The 16,403-nt window shown below is 40.4% G+C and overlaps 1 protein-coding gene across 1 annotated transcript; it reads left to right on the forward strand.

The window, feature by feature from the left end:
• Positions 1-212: 212 nt before the first annotated feature.
• Positions 213-16,031, forward strand: LOC130729676 (F-box/FBD/LRR-repeat protein At4g26340). Its single transcript, XM_057581497.1, is given in 5 exon segments — positions 213-507; positions 5,628-5,635; positions 12,614-13,063; positions 13,173-13,574; positions 15,443-16,031. Coding segments are annotated over 4 exon segments (1,152 nt in total). The 3' UTR covers positions 13,572-13,574; positions 15,443-16,031.
• Positions 16,032-16,403: the final 372 nt, after the last annotated feature.

A 16,403-nucleotide genomic window follows, 5' to 3' on the forward strand; every position in this document is an offset into this window, starting at 1 on the left:
TGAAAAAGTGAGAACTGACTATCATTAACCGTCTATTACATGTAAAAAACATGGAGATTGGCCTTCCCCCTTCCATCCTTCCAGACTGCATTTCACAAACCCTTATTCAGTTCACACTCGCGCACAAACCCACTATTTCCTGCCATCCGCCGTGAAACACTGTTCGCATCGTAGCCGTGCTTCCACCCATCCATATCCGAAGTCCGGCAAAAATGGTAGACCGAATTAGCAGGTTATCAGATGAAATCCTCACTCACATTCTCTCATTTCTCTCAACTGAACAAGTTGTTGCAACAAGCATTCTTTCTAAGAGATGGAGGCCCCTCTGGACTTCAGTCCCCGTTCTCGATTACGACGATGAAATCTATCTCAGAAACGGAAAACCCTCATATTGCTTTGAAAGGTTCGTATACGCAACCATTCTACCCAGAGATGTGTACCAACCCATTACAAGGTTCCGTCTCAAATATGGGGCTTCTGCTTCTGAAATTCCTGAGGGCGATGTCTGTAAGATCAAGTTTTGATCTAGTAGTACAACTCTATGTTTTGATGATTACAAGTTAACCTTTTGATATGAACAATTGTGGTACTCTAACGTGTTTTTCTGAGTGTGCTATTTGCAGGTTCTGACCTCAACTCAATCTCACACAAATCAGAAGCACTGTGTATAAAGAGTGACCCAAGCAACGCTTTCGCATTCACCATGTTCTGTATGAACAGTGGAAAAGCTTTAGAAGTTCTGAAGCTATACAAACTCTGATGTGGACTCAGTCGCTAGAAGCTCTGAAGATCCAGAAGTTCTGATAACCAAGAAACACTGAAGGTTCAGATGTTCTGATGGTGTAGAAGACTCTGAAGATCCAGAAGCTGAATAGTGGAAACTCTGAAGTCCAGAAGCAAGAAACTCTGAAGGCCATGTTCTTCCCTCTGAGTTCAGAATCAGAAGATACAATGGTCAGAGGATCTGTGCTTTCCCTCTGACTCTGATCAACCGGCTTCACAAGTTCCAATACGAAGCATTCCTCTGATCAGAAGTCTCCTAGGTTTAAAGGTCGCGTCGCTATCCAAGTACAAAAGCTACTGTACCTTCCTGACGACCTACCTAACGTTCTCAGCCACAGCAGAAGCTGGATTTTCCAGAACTGCCCTCCAACGGTAGCATTTCCCATGCATCGCTCAACCCTAATCCTTGGAGTATATAAAGAGGCTGAAGACTGAAAGAAAAGGCTAGAAGCATTGACATACGCAAGACATATTCGAAAATCTTCTAAGTTTTCTTTCATCTGAAATTCATTGAGTTTACTATTAGCTTTTTAGAAGCAAATCTCTTGTAAACGATTCTTTGATAAACAGTTTGTTTAGTTCCTTTAGGAGATCAAGGTTGATCGGATCCTAGAGAAGACTAAGAGAGTGAATCTTAGTGTGAGCTAAGTCAGTGTAATTGTTAGTCACTTGTAGGTTTCAAGTGCAGTTGTAACTCTTACCTGATTAGTGGATTGCCTTCATTCTAAGAAGGAAGAAATCACCTTAACGGGTGGACTGGAGTAGCTTGAGTGATTTATCAAGTGAACCAGGATAAAATCCTTGTGTGCTTTTCTATCTCTTATCTTTTGCACTTAAGTTCTCGAAAGATTTGTCAAAATCTTTAAGGCGGAAGTTTTATACTGAAAACGTTATTCAAACCCCCCCTTTCTACCGTTTTTCATACCTTCAATTGGTATCAGAGCGCAAGTTCTGATTACCACACCTAACAGTGTTCAGTGATCCGGGCCGGTGTGAAAAAAACAATGGCTGCCACCACCAGTGAAACTCAAAGAGATGGTTACAATGCAAAGCCTCCTATGTTCGACGGTCAAAGGTTCGAATATTGGAAAGATAGACTGGAAAGTTTCTTTCTGGGGTTCGATGCAGATCTCTGGGATATTATTGTGGATGGCTACGAGCGTCCAGTTGATGCAGATGGCAAGAAGATCCCAAGGTCAGAGATGACTGCAGATCAAAAGAAGCTGTACTCACAACATCACAAAGCAAGAGCAATTCTTCTAAGTGTTATTTCCTATGAAGAGTACCAGAAGATTACAGATCGTGAGTTTGCAAAAGGCATTTTCGAATCTCTGAAGATGTCTCATGAAGGAAACAAGAAAGTCAAAGAATCAAAGGCATTGTCTTTGATCCAAAAGTATGAATCCTTCATCATGGAGCCAAATGAGTCCATTGAAGAAATGTTCTCCAGATTTCAGTTGCTTGTAGCTGGCATACGACCTCTCAACAAGAGCTACACAACAAAAGATCATGTCATAAGGGTCATTAGGTGTCTTCCTGAAAGTTGGATGCCTTTGGTGACTTCAATAGAGCTCACGAGAGACGTTGAGAATATGAGTTTAGAAGAACTCATCAGCATTTTGAAATGCCATGAGCTGAAGCGCTCAGAGATGCAAGATCTGAGGAAAAAGTCCATAGCCTTGAAATCCAAATCTGAAAAGGCTAAGGTTGAGAAGTCAAAGGCTCTTCAAGCTGAAGAAGAGGAATCTGAAGAAGCATCAGAAGATTCTGATGAAGATGAGCTGACTCTGATCTCCAAGAGACTCAACCGCATCTGGAAGCACAGGCAGAGCAAGTTCAAAGGCTCTGGAAAGGCAAAAGGAAAGTATGAGTCCTCAGGCCAGAAGAAGTCTTCAATCAAGGAAGTCACATGTTTTGAGTGCAAAGAATCTGGGCACTACAAAAGTGATTGTCCAAAGTTGAAGAAAGACAAGAAGCCAAAGAAGCACTTCAAGACGAAGAAGAGTCTGATGGTGACATTTGATGAATCAGAGTCAGAGGATGTTGACTCTGATGGTGAAGTCCAAGGACTCATGGCAATTGTCAAAGACAAGGAAGCAGAGTCAAAGGAAGCTGTTGACTCTGACTCAGAATCAGAAGGAGATCCTAACTCAGACGATGAAAACGAGGTATTCGCTTCTTTCTCTACCTCTGAACTGAAACATGCATTGTCTGATATTATGGATAAGTATAACTCCTTATTGTTTAAGCATAAGAAGCTGAAAAAGAACTTATCTGCTGTTTCCAAGACTCCTTCTGAACATGAGAAAATTATTTCTGATCTGAAAAATGATAATCATGCTTTGATCAATTCTAACTCTGTGCTTAAGAACCAGATTGCTAAGTTAGAAGAAATTGTTGCCTGTGATGCCTCTGATTGTAGAAATGAATCTAAGTATGAAAAGTCCTTTCAAAGATTCCTAGCTAAAAGCGTGGATAGAAGCTTAATGGCTTCAATGATCTATGGCGTAAGCAGAAATGGAATGCATGGCATTGGCTATTCTAAACCAATTAGAAATGAGCCCTCTGTGTCTAAAGCTAAATCCTTGTATGAATGCTTTGTTCCCTCTGGTACCATATTGCCTGATCCTGTACCTGCCAAAGTTGATAAAAACCCTCTTAAAAAGGGATCTTTCTCTATGACTAAATATCATGCAAATATTCCTTTACAATATCATGTTGAGACACCCAAGGTGATCAGAACCTCTGGGGTAACTAACAAGAGAGGACCCAGAAAGTGGGTACCTAAGGACAAGATTATCTATGTTGCAGATATCCTTGATAGCTCCACTGAAACACCAATCATGGTATCTGGACAGTGGATGCTCGCGTCACATGACGGGAGAAAGGCGTATGTTCCGAGAGCTGAAACTTAAGCCTGGAGGCGAAGTTGGCTTTGGAGTAAATGAAAAGGGTAAAATTGTTGGTACTGGTACTATTTGTGTAGATAGTAGTCCATGCATTGATAATGTGTTATTGGTAGACGGCTTAACACATAACTTATTGTCTATAAGTCAATTAGCTGACAAGGGTTATGATGTTATATTCAATCAAAAGTCCTGCCGGGCTGTAAGTCAGATCGATGGCTCTGTTCTGTTTAACAGCAAGAGGAAGAACAACATTTATAAGATCAGATTATCTGAGTTGGAGGCTCAGAATGTGAAGTGCCTTCTGTCTGTTAATGAAGAGCAGTGGGTATGGCATAGACGGTTAGGGCATGCCAGTATGAGAAAGATTTCTCAGCTGAGCAAGCTAAACCTTGTCAGGGGCTTACCCAATCTGAAGTTCGCTTCAGACGCTCTTTGTGAAGCATGTCAGAAAGGAAAATTCACAAAAGTCCCTTTCAAGGCAAAGAATGTTGTCTCAACCTCAAGGCCGTTGGAACTTCTGCATATCGACCTTTTTGGACCAGTGAAAACTGAGTCTATAGGTGGCAAGAGATATGGGATGGTTATCGTTGATGACTATAGCCGCTGGACATGGGTAAAGTTTCTAACCCGCAAGGATGAGTCTCATGCTGTGTTCTCTACCTTTATTGCTCAAGTGCAAAACGAGAAGGCTTGCAGGATTGTGCGTGTCAGAAGTGACCATGGTGGAGAGTTTGAGAATGATAAGTTTGAGAGTCTGTTTGATTCCTATGGAATTGCTCATGATTTCTCTTGTCCCAGAACTCCTCAACAAAATGGTGTTGTTGAGAGGAAGAACAGAACTCTTCAGGAGATGGCTAGAACCATGCTCCAAGAAACTGGCATGGCTAAGCACTTTTGGGCAGAGGCAGTAAATACAGCATGTTACATTCAGAACAGAATCTCTGTGAGACCAATTCTGAATAAGACTCCTTATGAATTGTGGAAGAACATAAAACCCAACATTTCTTATTTTCATCCTTTTGGCTGTGTTTGTTATGTTCTCAATACGAAGGATAGATTGCATAAATTTGATGCTAAGTCTTCTAAGTGTCTATTACTCGGTTACTCTGAGAGATCTAAAGGTTTTAGATTTTATAATACTGATGCTAAGACTATTGAAGAATCTATTCATGTTAGATTTGACGATAAGCTTGACTCTGACCAGTCAAAGCTAGTTGAAAAGTTTGCAGATTTAAGCATTAATGTTTCTGACAAAGGCAAAGCTCCAGAGGAAGATGAGCCAGAGGAAGATGAACCAGAGGAAGAAGCTGGTCCCTCTAACTCACAAACTCTAAAGAAGAGCAGAATCACTGCAGCTCACCCTAAGGAATTGATTTTGGGCAACAAAGACGAACCAGTCAGAACCAGATCTGCCTTCAGACCTTCTGAAGAGACCTTGCTCAGTCTGAAAGGATTGGTGTCCTTAATTGAACCCAAGTCCATAGATGAAGCTCTTCAGGACAAGGATTGGATTCTGGCCATGGAAGAAGAACTGAATCAATTTTCCAAGAACGATGTTTGGAGCTTAGTGAAGAAGCCTGAGAATGTCCATGTTATTGGAACGAAATGGGTATTCAGAAACAAGCTGAATGAGACAGGAGATGTAGTCAGAAATAAGGCAAGGCTAGTTGCTCAAGGCTACAGCCAGCAGGAAGGAATAGACTACACTGAAACATTTGCTCCAGTAGCAAGACTGGAGGCAATCAGACTGTTGATCTCTTTCTCAGTAAATCACAACATAGTCCTACATCAGATGGACGTAAAGAGTGCCTTCCTAAATGGTTATATCTCAGAGGAAGTCTATGTTCATCAACCCCCAGGTTTTGAAGATGAGAAGAAACCAGACCATGTGTTCAAATTGAAGAAATCACTCTACGGTCTGAAGCAAGCTCCCAGAGCATGGTATGAGAGACTTAGCTCATTCCTTCTGGAGAATGAGTTTGTAAGGGGTAAAGTAGATACAACTCTTTTTTGCAAGACTTATAAAGATGATATCTTAATTGTGCAAATCTATGTTGATGATATTATATTTGGTTCTGCTAATCAATCTCTATGCAAAGAATTTTCTGAGATGATGCAGACTGAATTTGAGATGAGTATGATGGGAGAATTAAAGTACTTTCTGGGAATACAAGTTGATCAAACACCAGAAGGAACATATATCCATCAGAGCAAGTACACTAAAGAACTTCTGAAGAAGTTCAATATGCTGGAATCTACAGTGGCCAAGACTCCAATGCATCCTACATGCATTCTGGAGAAAGAAGATAAAAGTGGTAAAGTATGTCAGAAGCTCTATCGTGGCATGATAGGTTCACTTCTTTACTTAACTGCATCTAGGCCAGACATATTATTTAGTGTTCACTTATGTGCTCGTTTCCAATCAGATCCAAGGGAAACCCACTTAACTGCTGTTAAGAGGATTCTAAGGTATCTGAAAGGCACCACTAACCTTGGCTTGATGTATAAGAAAACATCAGAGTATAAGCTTTCAGGTTATTGTGATGCTGATTATGCTGGAGATAGAACAGAGAGAAAAAGTACTTCTGGAAATTGTCAATTTCTGGGAAGCAATCTAGTCTCATGGGCAAGCAAGAGGCAATCAACCATTGCACTATCAACTGCAGAAGCAGAATATATCTCAGCAGCAATATGCAGCACTCAGATGCTCTGGATGAAACATCAGCTGGAGGATTATCAGATCCTTGAGAGCAATATCCCAATCTATTGTGATAACACTGCTGCAATCTCATTGAGTAAGAATCCTATCTTGCATTCAAGGGCAAAGCATATTGAGGTAAAGTATCACTTTATTAGAGATTATGTACAGAAGGGCGTACTTCTTCTGAAGTTTGTTGATACTGACCATCAATGGGCAGATATCTTTACAAAGCCCTTAGCAGAGGATAGATTTAATTTTATTCTGAAAAATCTAAACATGGACTTTTGTCCAGAGTGAAGATGGATCAGAACCTCTGACTATGATACTTCTTGATCAGAAGATGTCTAGTCCAGAAGGTAACTCAATCAGAGTGTGTGTGCCCACTGGTACTGACTCTGAAGCTGAGACAACAACGCGTGTGTCAGTTTTTCTGATGCATAGTTCCTTGTGCCCGTGTGACAGTCTGTTATGATTGCGTGTAGATGTGCTTCTCTCCTGTGTGTGATTGTGTATTTTACTGTTACTATCTATCTTTAATTTTCAACCGTTGATCTTAAAGTGCTTTTTGAATCAACAACGGTTATTTGATAAAACCCACTATACACACACGTTCTCTTTCACTTCCGGTTTTTGCTCTCGCTCTCTCTGCTTTTCAAAACCGCTCTTCTCGATTTCTCTCTCGATCTTTCTTCATCTTCCAACCTTCATCTTCTACCTCAAACCTTCAACCTCTTCAAAAATGGTGAGACAAACCAGAAGATCTACTGCAGATGCACCTCAGTTCCCTCACATGGTAGTTGGTATGGCAACGGGTCAAAGGGGCCCTGAGAATCCAACTCAAGATCAAGTTCAAGTTCAAGAACAGAGTGTTCCAATTGCAGAACGGGGCTGTGCCGTTCATTGTGTATATCCTCCTGAGGAACTCCAAGTCCTGGAAGAATGGAGATTCAACCTCGACAACTTGGCTACAAATGGGTATGATCTTCGTCCTGAAGTCCAAGCTCAAGGTTGGGGAAATTACTTCAACAGACTTCGAGGACCGGTATATGATAAATTGGTCAAGGAATTCTGGAAGCACGCCGACTGCGATGATACTCAGGTGGTATCTCATATTCTTGGCAGAAAGATCATCATCACGGAGAAGTCCTTCGTGAACTTGCTGGGTGCAGATACTGCTTATGGGTATCGTTTCCAACTGACGGAATCGAAGCTGAAACCCAGCACCAAGGACAAAATCAACCAGGCCCTGTACACCACCTTCAAACCGGGCAAGACGAGTTACAAGGTGATGGATCTTCATCCCAAACTCAGGATCTGGCACAAGATCCTGCTCCACTGCATAAACCAGAGACCGAAGGGCAGTTCTCCAGACTACATCAACTTCAACCAGAAGGTGATGTTGTTCTTCATCCAAGATCAGAAGAAGATCTGCCTTCCCTACTTCCTGTTCTCCTACTTGAAGGAATGCATCCGGAAGTCTCGCACCACCGCCTCCATCAAGTCTGCAATCAAATATATCCCTTTTGGGAGGCTGCTCTCAGACTTTCTCATTGAAAGCAATCTGGTGCAAGATCTGGTTAATGCTGGATGTGTAGAGGATCTGAGCACAATTGTCAGTGATGTCTTCACTGCAAACTCTCTGAAGAAGATGGGTTTGGTCCAGAAGAAGATTGCTCCTGCTCATGAAGACACATCTTCTGAGATCAGAGGTAGAAGGATGCCTCTGAATGACTACCCTCTGTGGACTCAGGCAGACAATCCTGACGCCATCAGATGCTATGTTGAAGACCTCAGGGCTCAAGGATTCGAAATTGACCTTAATGATTTCGTCAGCAGACTACCGCCAGCTCCAGAGTTTCCTTCTCCTCCCAAGAAGAAAGCTCAGAGGAAGATGATACTGGACGAATCTTCTGAGGAATCCGATGTCCCTCTGGTCAAGAAGACAAAGAGAAAGCCTGATGATGGTGATGATAGTGACAATGAGGATGATCCTCCACAGAAGAAGAAGAAGAAGGTCAGAATCGTGGTGAAGCCTACTCGGGTGGAACCAGCTGCTGAAGTGGTCAGAAGGACTGAACCTCCTGCCAGAGTGACTCGATCATCAGCACATTCAAGTAAGCCTGCACTTGCTTCTGATGATGATTTGAATTTATTTGATGCACTCCCTATTTCTGTCTTGCTCCAACACTCCTCAAATCCCCTCACTCCTATTCCTGAATCCCAACCAGCCGCACAAACCACCACTCCACCACATTCCCCAAGATCTTCCTTCTTTCAACCTTCCCCTACTGAAGCACCTCTCTGGAATTTGCTTCAGAATCAACCCTCTAGGTCAGATGAACCAACCTCTCTCCTCACCATTCCGTATGACCCATTACTTTCTGAACCAATCATCCATGAACAACCAGAGCCAAACCAAACAGAACCACAACCCAGAACGTCTGATCACTCTGTTCCCAGAGCATCAGAACGTCCTGCTGCCAGAACCACGGATACAGACTCTTCAACAGCCTTTACACCTGTATCCTTTCCAACCAATGTTGCTGACTCTTCTCCCTCCAATAACTCTGAATCCATTAGAAAATTCATGGAGGTTAGAAAAGAAAAGGTGTCTACCTTAGAGGAATATTACCTTACTTGTCCAAGCCCTAGGAGATATCCTGGCCCTAGACCTGAACGTCTAGTTGACCCAGATGAACCTATCTTGGCTAATCCTTTACAAGAGGCAGACCCTTTGGCTCAACAAGCTCACCCTGTCCCTGACCAACAAGAGCCTATTCAACCAGAACCTGAACCCGAACATTCAGTGTCTAACCAATCCTCGGTTAGATCACCCCATCCTCTAGTTGAAACTTCAGACCCTCACCTTGGAACCTCTGAACCCAATGCTCAACTGATTAACATTGGTTCTCCACAAGGTGCCTCTGAAGCTCATAGCAGCAATCATCCAGCCTCTCCTGAACCCAACCTCTCCATAATTCCCTATACTCACCTCCAACCCACATCTCTCTCTGAGTGCATCAATATTTTCTATCATGAAGCCTCTTTGAGGCTCCGCAATGTGCACGGTCAGACTGACCTCAGTGAGAATGCTGAATGTGTGGCTGATGAGTGGAACAATCTGGGCACTTGGCTAGTGGCTCAAGTTCCAACTATGATGCAGCTCCTGCATGCAGAGGGAAGTCAGAGCATTGAGGCTGCAAAGCAAAGGTTTGCTCGAAGGATGGCTCTTCATGAACAGGAACAGAGAAATAAGCTTCTTGAAGCCATTGAAGAAGCCAAGAGAAAGAAGGCTCAAGCAGAAGAAGCTGCACGTCTAGCAGCAGCTCAAGCTGAACAAGCCAGACTTGAGGCAGAGCGACTTGAAGCTGAGGCTGAAGCTCTTAGATGCCAAGCACTTGCACCAGTTGTGTTTACTCCTGCTGCTTCTGCTTCCATTCCAGATCCTCAAGCTGCTCAGAATGTTCCTTCCAGTTCTACTCAGACAAGCTCATCCAGACTCGACATCATGGAACAGCGTCTTGACATTCATGAATCCATGCTGATTGAGATGAAGCAAATGATGATGGAACTTCTGCGACGATCTGACAAACCTTAGTTTTAGGATCTCTTCATTTTCCTTCTTTTTATCTAACGTTGTTTTATTTAAACTCTGTTTCTTTTTATTTACTTATTCTATTTTATTCGTTTGTGATTCTATATGCATATCTATATATATATTTGTGTCACATATGTTTGCAAAAATCTCTTTTATTCATCATATTTCTATGTTTACATCATATTTATTTCCATCATAAAATCTAGAATGGAGGATCCCTCCTCATTCTTCTGCACTCCTGGCGCTGCTCTGACCTATCTTTCTCCAGACGCTCCAGTACATGCTGGATGTTGTTGAGCCTGTCCTTTAGCTCATCCCTCTCCAGAATCTCTTCTGCAGTATTGAGCTCCTCTTCCAAACTTTCTTTTTCTTCCAGCAGCTTGAGTTCAAGCCGACTGAGTTCTTGCACCTCCTCCACGAAGGCAAGAAATTCCTTCAGGTCTCTCTCCAACTCTGGACGCAGGTCCTCTTCCAGCAGTGTCCGTGTCAGCTCCGCGATGGTAGTTGCACCCTCTGGATGCCTGATGTTCAGGAACAAGTCCTCTTCAAAGGCCTTCTTCCTCAGCTCTTCTAGTGCTACGATGTATGATGCCATTTTTTTTCCCTTACTGAAAATTGCTCGAGGTGTGAAGCTTACCTCTCTCTCCAACGCTTTATATAGGCTTCACTTTATCACTGAAAGTTAATGCTCCTACAGTTTCTCGAGGTTAAGTTCTTGGTAACTGACCCTTCTCTTTACTCACTTGACCGGTGGTAAACGTTCTTCTCTTGCATTCACTCCTCTATTTATTTCGCCTAACTCTGATTCTTGCATCGTTTTTATTTTCTTTAAACTTAGACCTTCTTTAAGGGGGAGTACCTTGTACTTCAAGCTAAGTTTTTCACACCCCAAGCTTTTTGCTTATGACGAAAAGGGGGAGTAAACCCAGTTTTTGATGTGTAAGATGTGTTAGTGTGATTTATTTTTCTTTTGGAGATGTTAAGAGTTCCACCTTCATGACCATAGATGTGTCACTGGGCAAATACAAGGAATACATTTCACTTCTTCTGAAGTGATTATAAGTTGACTCTGATACCCAAGACTCTGATACCTTGTCCAAGACTCTGATTACTTATGCGCTCTGATTACTCGATTTTCATCTATGTCATAAGTCTTTCACTCTGAACTCTTATATTATTCAGCTCAGAATCTAGACTTTACTAACGTTTTCATCAAGTATTAGATTCAGGGGGAGCTAAGCTCAGAATCAAGCAGTGACTTGAATTCAGAATGAGCAAGATAAACTATTCACATCAGGATAAGTCTTATTCTATATCTCTAAACTCTGAGTGAATTCAGTTTAATGTTTAAGAATTGTTCATCAAAAATTTTAGTTTTGTCATCATCAAAAAGGGGGAGATTGTAAGATCAAGTTTTGATCTAGTAGTACAACTCTATGTTTTGATGATTACAAGTTAACCTTTTGATATGAACAATTGTGGTACTCTAACGTGTTTTTCTGAGTGTGCTATTTGCAGGTTCTGACCTCAACTCAATCTCACACAAATCAGAAGCACTGTGTATAAAGAGTGACCCAAGCAACGCTTTCGCATTCACCATGTTCTGTATGAACAGTGGAAAAGCTTCAGAAGTTCTGAAGCTATACAAACTCTGATGTGGACTCAGTCGCTAGAAGCTCTGAAGATCCAGAAGTTCTGATAACCAAGAAACACTGAAGGTTCAGATGTTCTGATGGTGTAGAAGACTCTGAAGGTCCAGAAGCTGAATAGTGGAAACTCTGAAGTCCAGAAGCAAGAAACTCTGAAGGCCATGTTCTTCCCTCTGAGTTCAGAATCAGAAGATACAATGGTCAGAGGATCTGTGCTTTCCCTCTGACTCTGATCAACCGGCTTCACAAGTTCCAATACGAAGCATTCCTCTGATCAGAAGTCTCCTAGGTTTAAAGGTCGCGTCGCTATCCAAGTACAAAAGCTACTGTACCTTCCTGACGACCTACCTAACGTTCTCAGCCACAGCAGAAGCTGGATTTTCCAGAACTGCCCTCCAACGGTAGCATTTCCCATGCATCGCTCAACCCTAATCCTTGGAGTATATAAAGAGGCTGAAGACTGAAAGAAAAGGCTAGAAGCATTGACATACGCAAGACATATTCGAAAATCTTCTAAGTTTTCTTTCATCTGAAATTCATTGAGTTTACTATTAGCTTTTTAGAAGCAAATCTCTTGTAAACGATTCTTTGATAAACAGTTTGTTTAGTTCCTTTAGGAGATCAAGGTTGATCGGATCCTAGAGAAGACTAAGAGAGTGAATCTTAGTGTGAGCTAAGTCAGTGTAATTGTTAGTCACTTGTAGGTTTCAAGTGCAGTTGTAACTCTTACCTGATTAGTGGATTGCCTTCATTCTAAGAAGGAAGAAATCACCTTAACAGGTGGACTGGAGTAGCTTGAGTGATTTATCAAGTGAACCAGGATAAAATCCTTGTGTGCTTTTCTATCTCTTATCTTTTGCACTTAAGTTCTCGAAAGATTTGTCAAAATCTTTAAGGCGGAAGTTTTATACTGAAAACGTTATTCAAACCCCCCCTTTCTACCGTTTTTCATACCTTCAATGTCATTTATGACCGTTCGAATGCGGATATCAATGTTTGGGTAAACACTGTTATACGACGCGGGATTCAGAACCTTGACATCGAGATTTCTCGTGTAAATTATTTTTTTAGTTTGAGCTGCTGCAGTGTTAGCTGCCGAACTCTTGTTGCTCTCAAGTTGAAAGGGTTATCTCTCAATGTATCTTCTTCTGTTGAGCTTCCCTCACTCAAATCCCTACATTTGGAAGCAGTTCAATTTGTAGAACCTCAATATCTTATGGAGCTTCTCTGTGGGTTTCCAGTGCTAGAACATTTGAAAATACGTTCCGTAGATTATGCTCAAGATGACTCTTTTAATAAGGAAGGGATTAAAAGCTTACACTTTCCCAACTTGGTCAGGGCAGATCTACGTTTTGTTGGTATGGATCATACTAATATTCTTCTGAAAGCAGTATGTAATGTGGAGTTTTTGTGCATTCACCAGGTTCGAACATGTTGGATAAGAAGTGTGTTTAGTTTGTTGTATTGTTTCGCATTTAGATAATGTCATTGTCATCTTTAATTCTCATAATTTGTCTTTATAATTATTGCAGTATCAAGCTGATTTTGTGGTGCCTGAATTTCCTCATGTAAGGCATTTGGGCATCTTCTTTGTTAGTCATAACTGGCGTGCGGTGCTTTTGATGCTCAAGAATTGCCCCAACCTTCAAAGTTTAAAACATTATTTGAATCGATCTTTGGAGGCTGAGAGTATTCTACCTTACCTTCATTTTGGTGTTCCTGATTGCCTTACATCAGGCTTTACTAAGTGCTATCTCAAATACTACCGAGGCGCAGAAAGTGACCTACTATTCGCAAAATATATTATGCAGAATTCACCATCGTTACGGACCATGAGAATTCATAGTGATGCACCTGATGAACTTGATCTGCTAAAGAAACTAGCTTTGTGCGCAAGGAAATCTGAATCTTGTGAGCTTTCATTTAATTGACAGGTTTGTTATTAGCTGCAAACTTTTCCTGGATGGCACAACATGCCTGTTTGTTAACATAATGCAAAAACTGGATTTGAAGGCCATGGACTGTGTAATTGTGTCTCTTTATGTACCCATTATCTGATGCTTTACCACGACATGTGAAGGTATAAATGGGAATGACTATTTCAAAAAAAGATGTGTTTTCTTCTCTCTATTGATAGTATTATGACATACTTCTTGGTCAGTAGCCAATCATGTTATAAGATACTTGCACAAGCACCAATTCCATGCTTATTAAGCTGCTACCTTTTAGTGTTCCATATATTGCACATTGACATCAGAATCCTTTCCAATTGTAAGAATAGTATTTTGTGTTAATGTTTGGCACATTAGCTTGCTGCCTGCATTTAACTAGTAAGGAGAAGTGGTGTAGTCTCTACTCTATTTGAAATGCTAAGAATATTTGTGAGATTAACTTGCTTGATTTGATGAAATGAAGGCCTATGAGAATTCAGTCCTAGTTTTATGATAGAATCAGGTAACTCAGAATAGTATATTTATGTAAAATAGATTAGGGAGCTCAAGAGCTCTACAAGATGGTAACCCTTCCAGAGTCTGACTCCTACCAGATAGATCATCTCTCCTAACAGATTCCCTTCCAGAGTCTTCCTCTCCCCAAATCCCTGAAATCCTGGGATACATGGGACACGTCACTAACTCACATTCCCCTCTCCTGACCCTACTTTTCTTTTCCTAGTGTAAACCTTCCATATCCTGGACCTCTCACTTGATGCTCCTATGATTGGATCCTCATTAGGATTAAGCCCAATTACCCTATCATGTTATCTTCCCTAATCTTTTTTTGTTGCACCTAATATGTTTACTAGTGTCAATCTAAATATTTTTTAAACAGATGCAGAAGAAAAGATTAGCAGAAGATTTATGAAGCTTTGAATGATATTATGTCTTCCTTTATTATGATATTTGTGTTGTGATTTACTACGCACTTCATATAATTTGATTACAGTGCCAAACTGAGTGTATAATCTAGTTTTGGTCATTGGGCAATCACTGTTGTACTACTGCTATAGTGCTACTTTGACATGTCTCCTGCCAACTGAAGGCTGTATTATTGATTATTTTTTTTGGTACCGTGGCAACTTTTTCTCTTTACCTTATATACTCCCTCCGGTCCTATTTATAAGCAACCAAAAAAAAATCACATAGTTTAAGAAATGTAGTTAAACTAGATAAAATGCATTAAATTTGTCTTAAATTAAAATGAACTTCCAAAATTACCCTTTGTTATTAGTGTTGGAAAGTGGAAAAGAGAGAATAATTAATGAGACACGTTTTACAAGTTAGAATTAATAAGGGCATCATTGGAAAAAATTAATTAATATAGCTCAAACTTTCATTTGGTTCTTATAAAAAGGACCAAGATTTTTCTTCTCTTTCATGCTTATAAATAGGACCGGAGGGAGTATCTTGTTATTTATGTCTAGATATTCAATGCTAGATTAGCTTGGAATTCTTTCACAATGCATGTAAACTTTTTGCTGGGTATGTTGTTTGTCTAATTATTATAGGCTTTTGTATTGGTTTCCCCTATGTCTATTTATCAATGTTACTATGCAATTTACATCTCATCTGACCCTCAAATATAATGGTTCCAGTTTAGTAGGATAAACTGTTTTCGGAGTTTAATGATTTCCCATATCTTTTGATTTCCCAAATTTATCTTGCTTTTTGAGAAAATTAATTTTTAAAGTATAAGATTTCTTTAATCTCTAAATTTGCAAATTTGCTAATTTGATTGATTTATGGTTTAAGTACCATGCAATTTCTCTCATGTTCATGCTTTCCAACATGCTCATTTTCATCAGGATGCTGTCTAGTGCTATCCAAGTGTGTTGATTGTGGATCCTGAACTACTCCGTTAAGACTCTCTCGCTGGATCTGGTTATCCCAGCTGATCTTGCTTTGCTGTTATCACTGCTTCTCTGTTCTGGCAGCTTTTGAGTCCTCTCAATCATCATAAACCTCATCAAGTAAAGGTTGCTCAACTTCAGAAGTTAATATTCATTTCCTCCTTTCCCAATATGGAACTTCCATTGTGTCCTCAAGTTCGGTATCTTTGTCAAGTAAGATCTTGAAAGGATGCTTGAGGAGAACCAGTGGAAGATTGAAGAAGCCTGGATAAGGGAGGCTTTGGAGCATCAAAGAAGGGAGGAGGAACGATACACAAAATACAGAGACAGAAAAGAAAGAAGAACCCTGAACTGTTATTGGCTGTAAAGGAAGGTCTTGAACTTAGCATGGGAGCAGATGTGACCAAACAGAATGACCAAGAAATTTGCAAATGGGAGTCTCCGGCAGTTCCATAAAGTTGTATTATTGTTTATTTGTTCTTAGTATTTACATCAGTGTATGTATCAAACATCCACTTTTTGCTAAATGTTTGACATTGAAATGGTTATCAGACATCCAAAATGTTATTACTTAGACCATATACAATGGTTAAGCAAAAAATGTTTTGTTTAACCCTTTCCTACCCCACTTTTTCTCTTCCCAACACTCCACATCATCTTCTCTCTCCAATTCAACACTCTTTCAACAATTACCCACTCCAATGGTTTTACTTAACTCTCAACACCCTACCCCACCACTCACCACTCACCCTACCCCACCACTTTTTTATTTCACATTTTTATTGAATTTTATATTTTTGTTTTTATCATTACATAAAATTACAATTATCGATTTAAATTAAATTAAAACAATAAACACTTAACAATTTATTTATTTTTTTAAATATAGACTATAATTTTTTTTTTCTTAACTTAA

The sequence above is a fragment of the Lotus japonicus genome, chromosome 1 (assembly GCF_012489685.1).
Source record: "Lotus japonicus ecotype B-129 chromosome 1, LjGifu_v1.2".
In the NCBI taxonomy this organism is placed as follows: Eukaryota; Viridiplantae; Streptophyta; class Magnoliopsida; order Fabales; family Fabaceae; genus Lotus; species Lotus japonicus.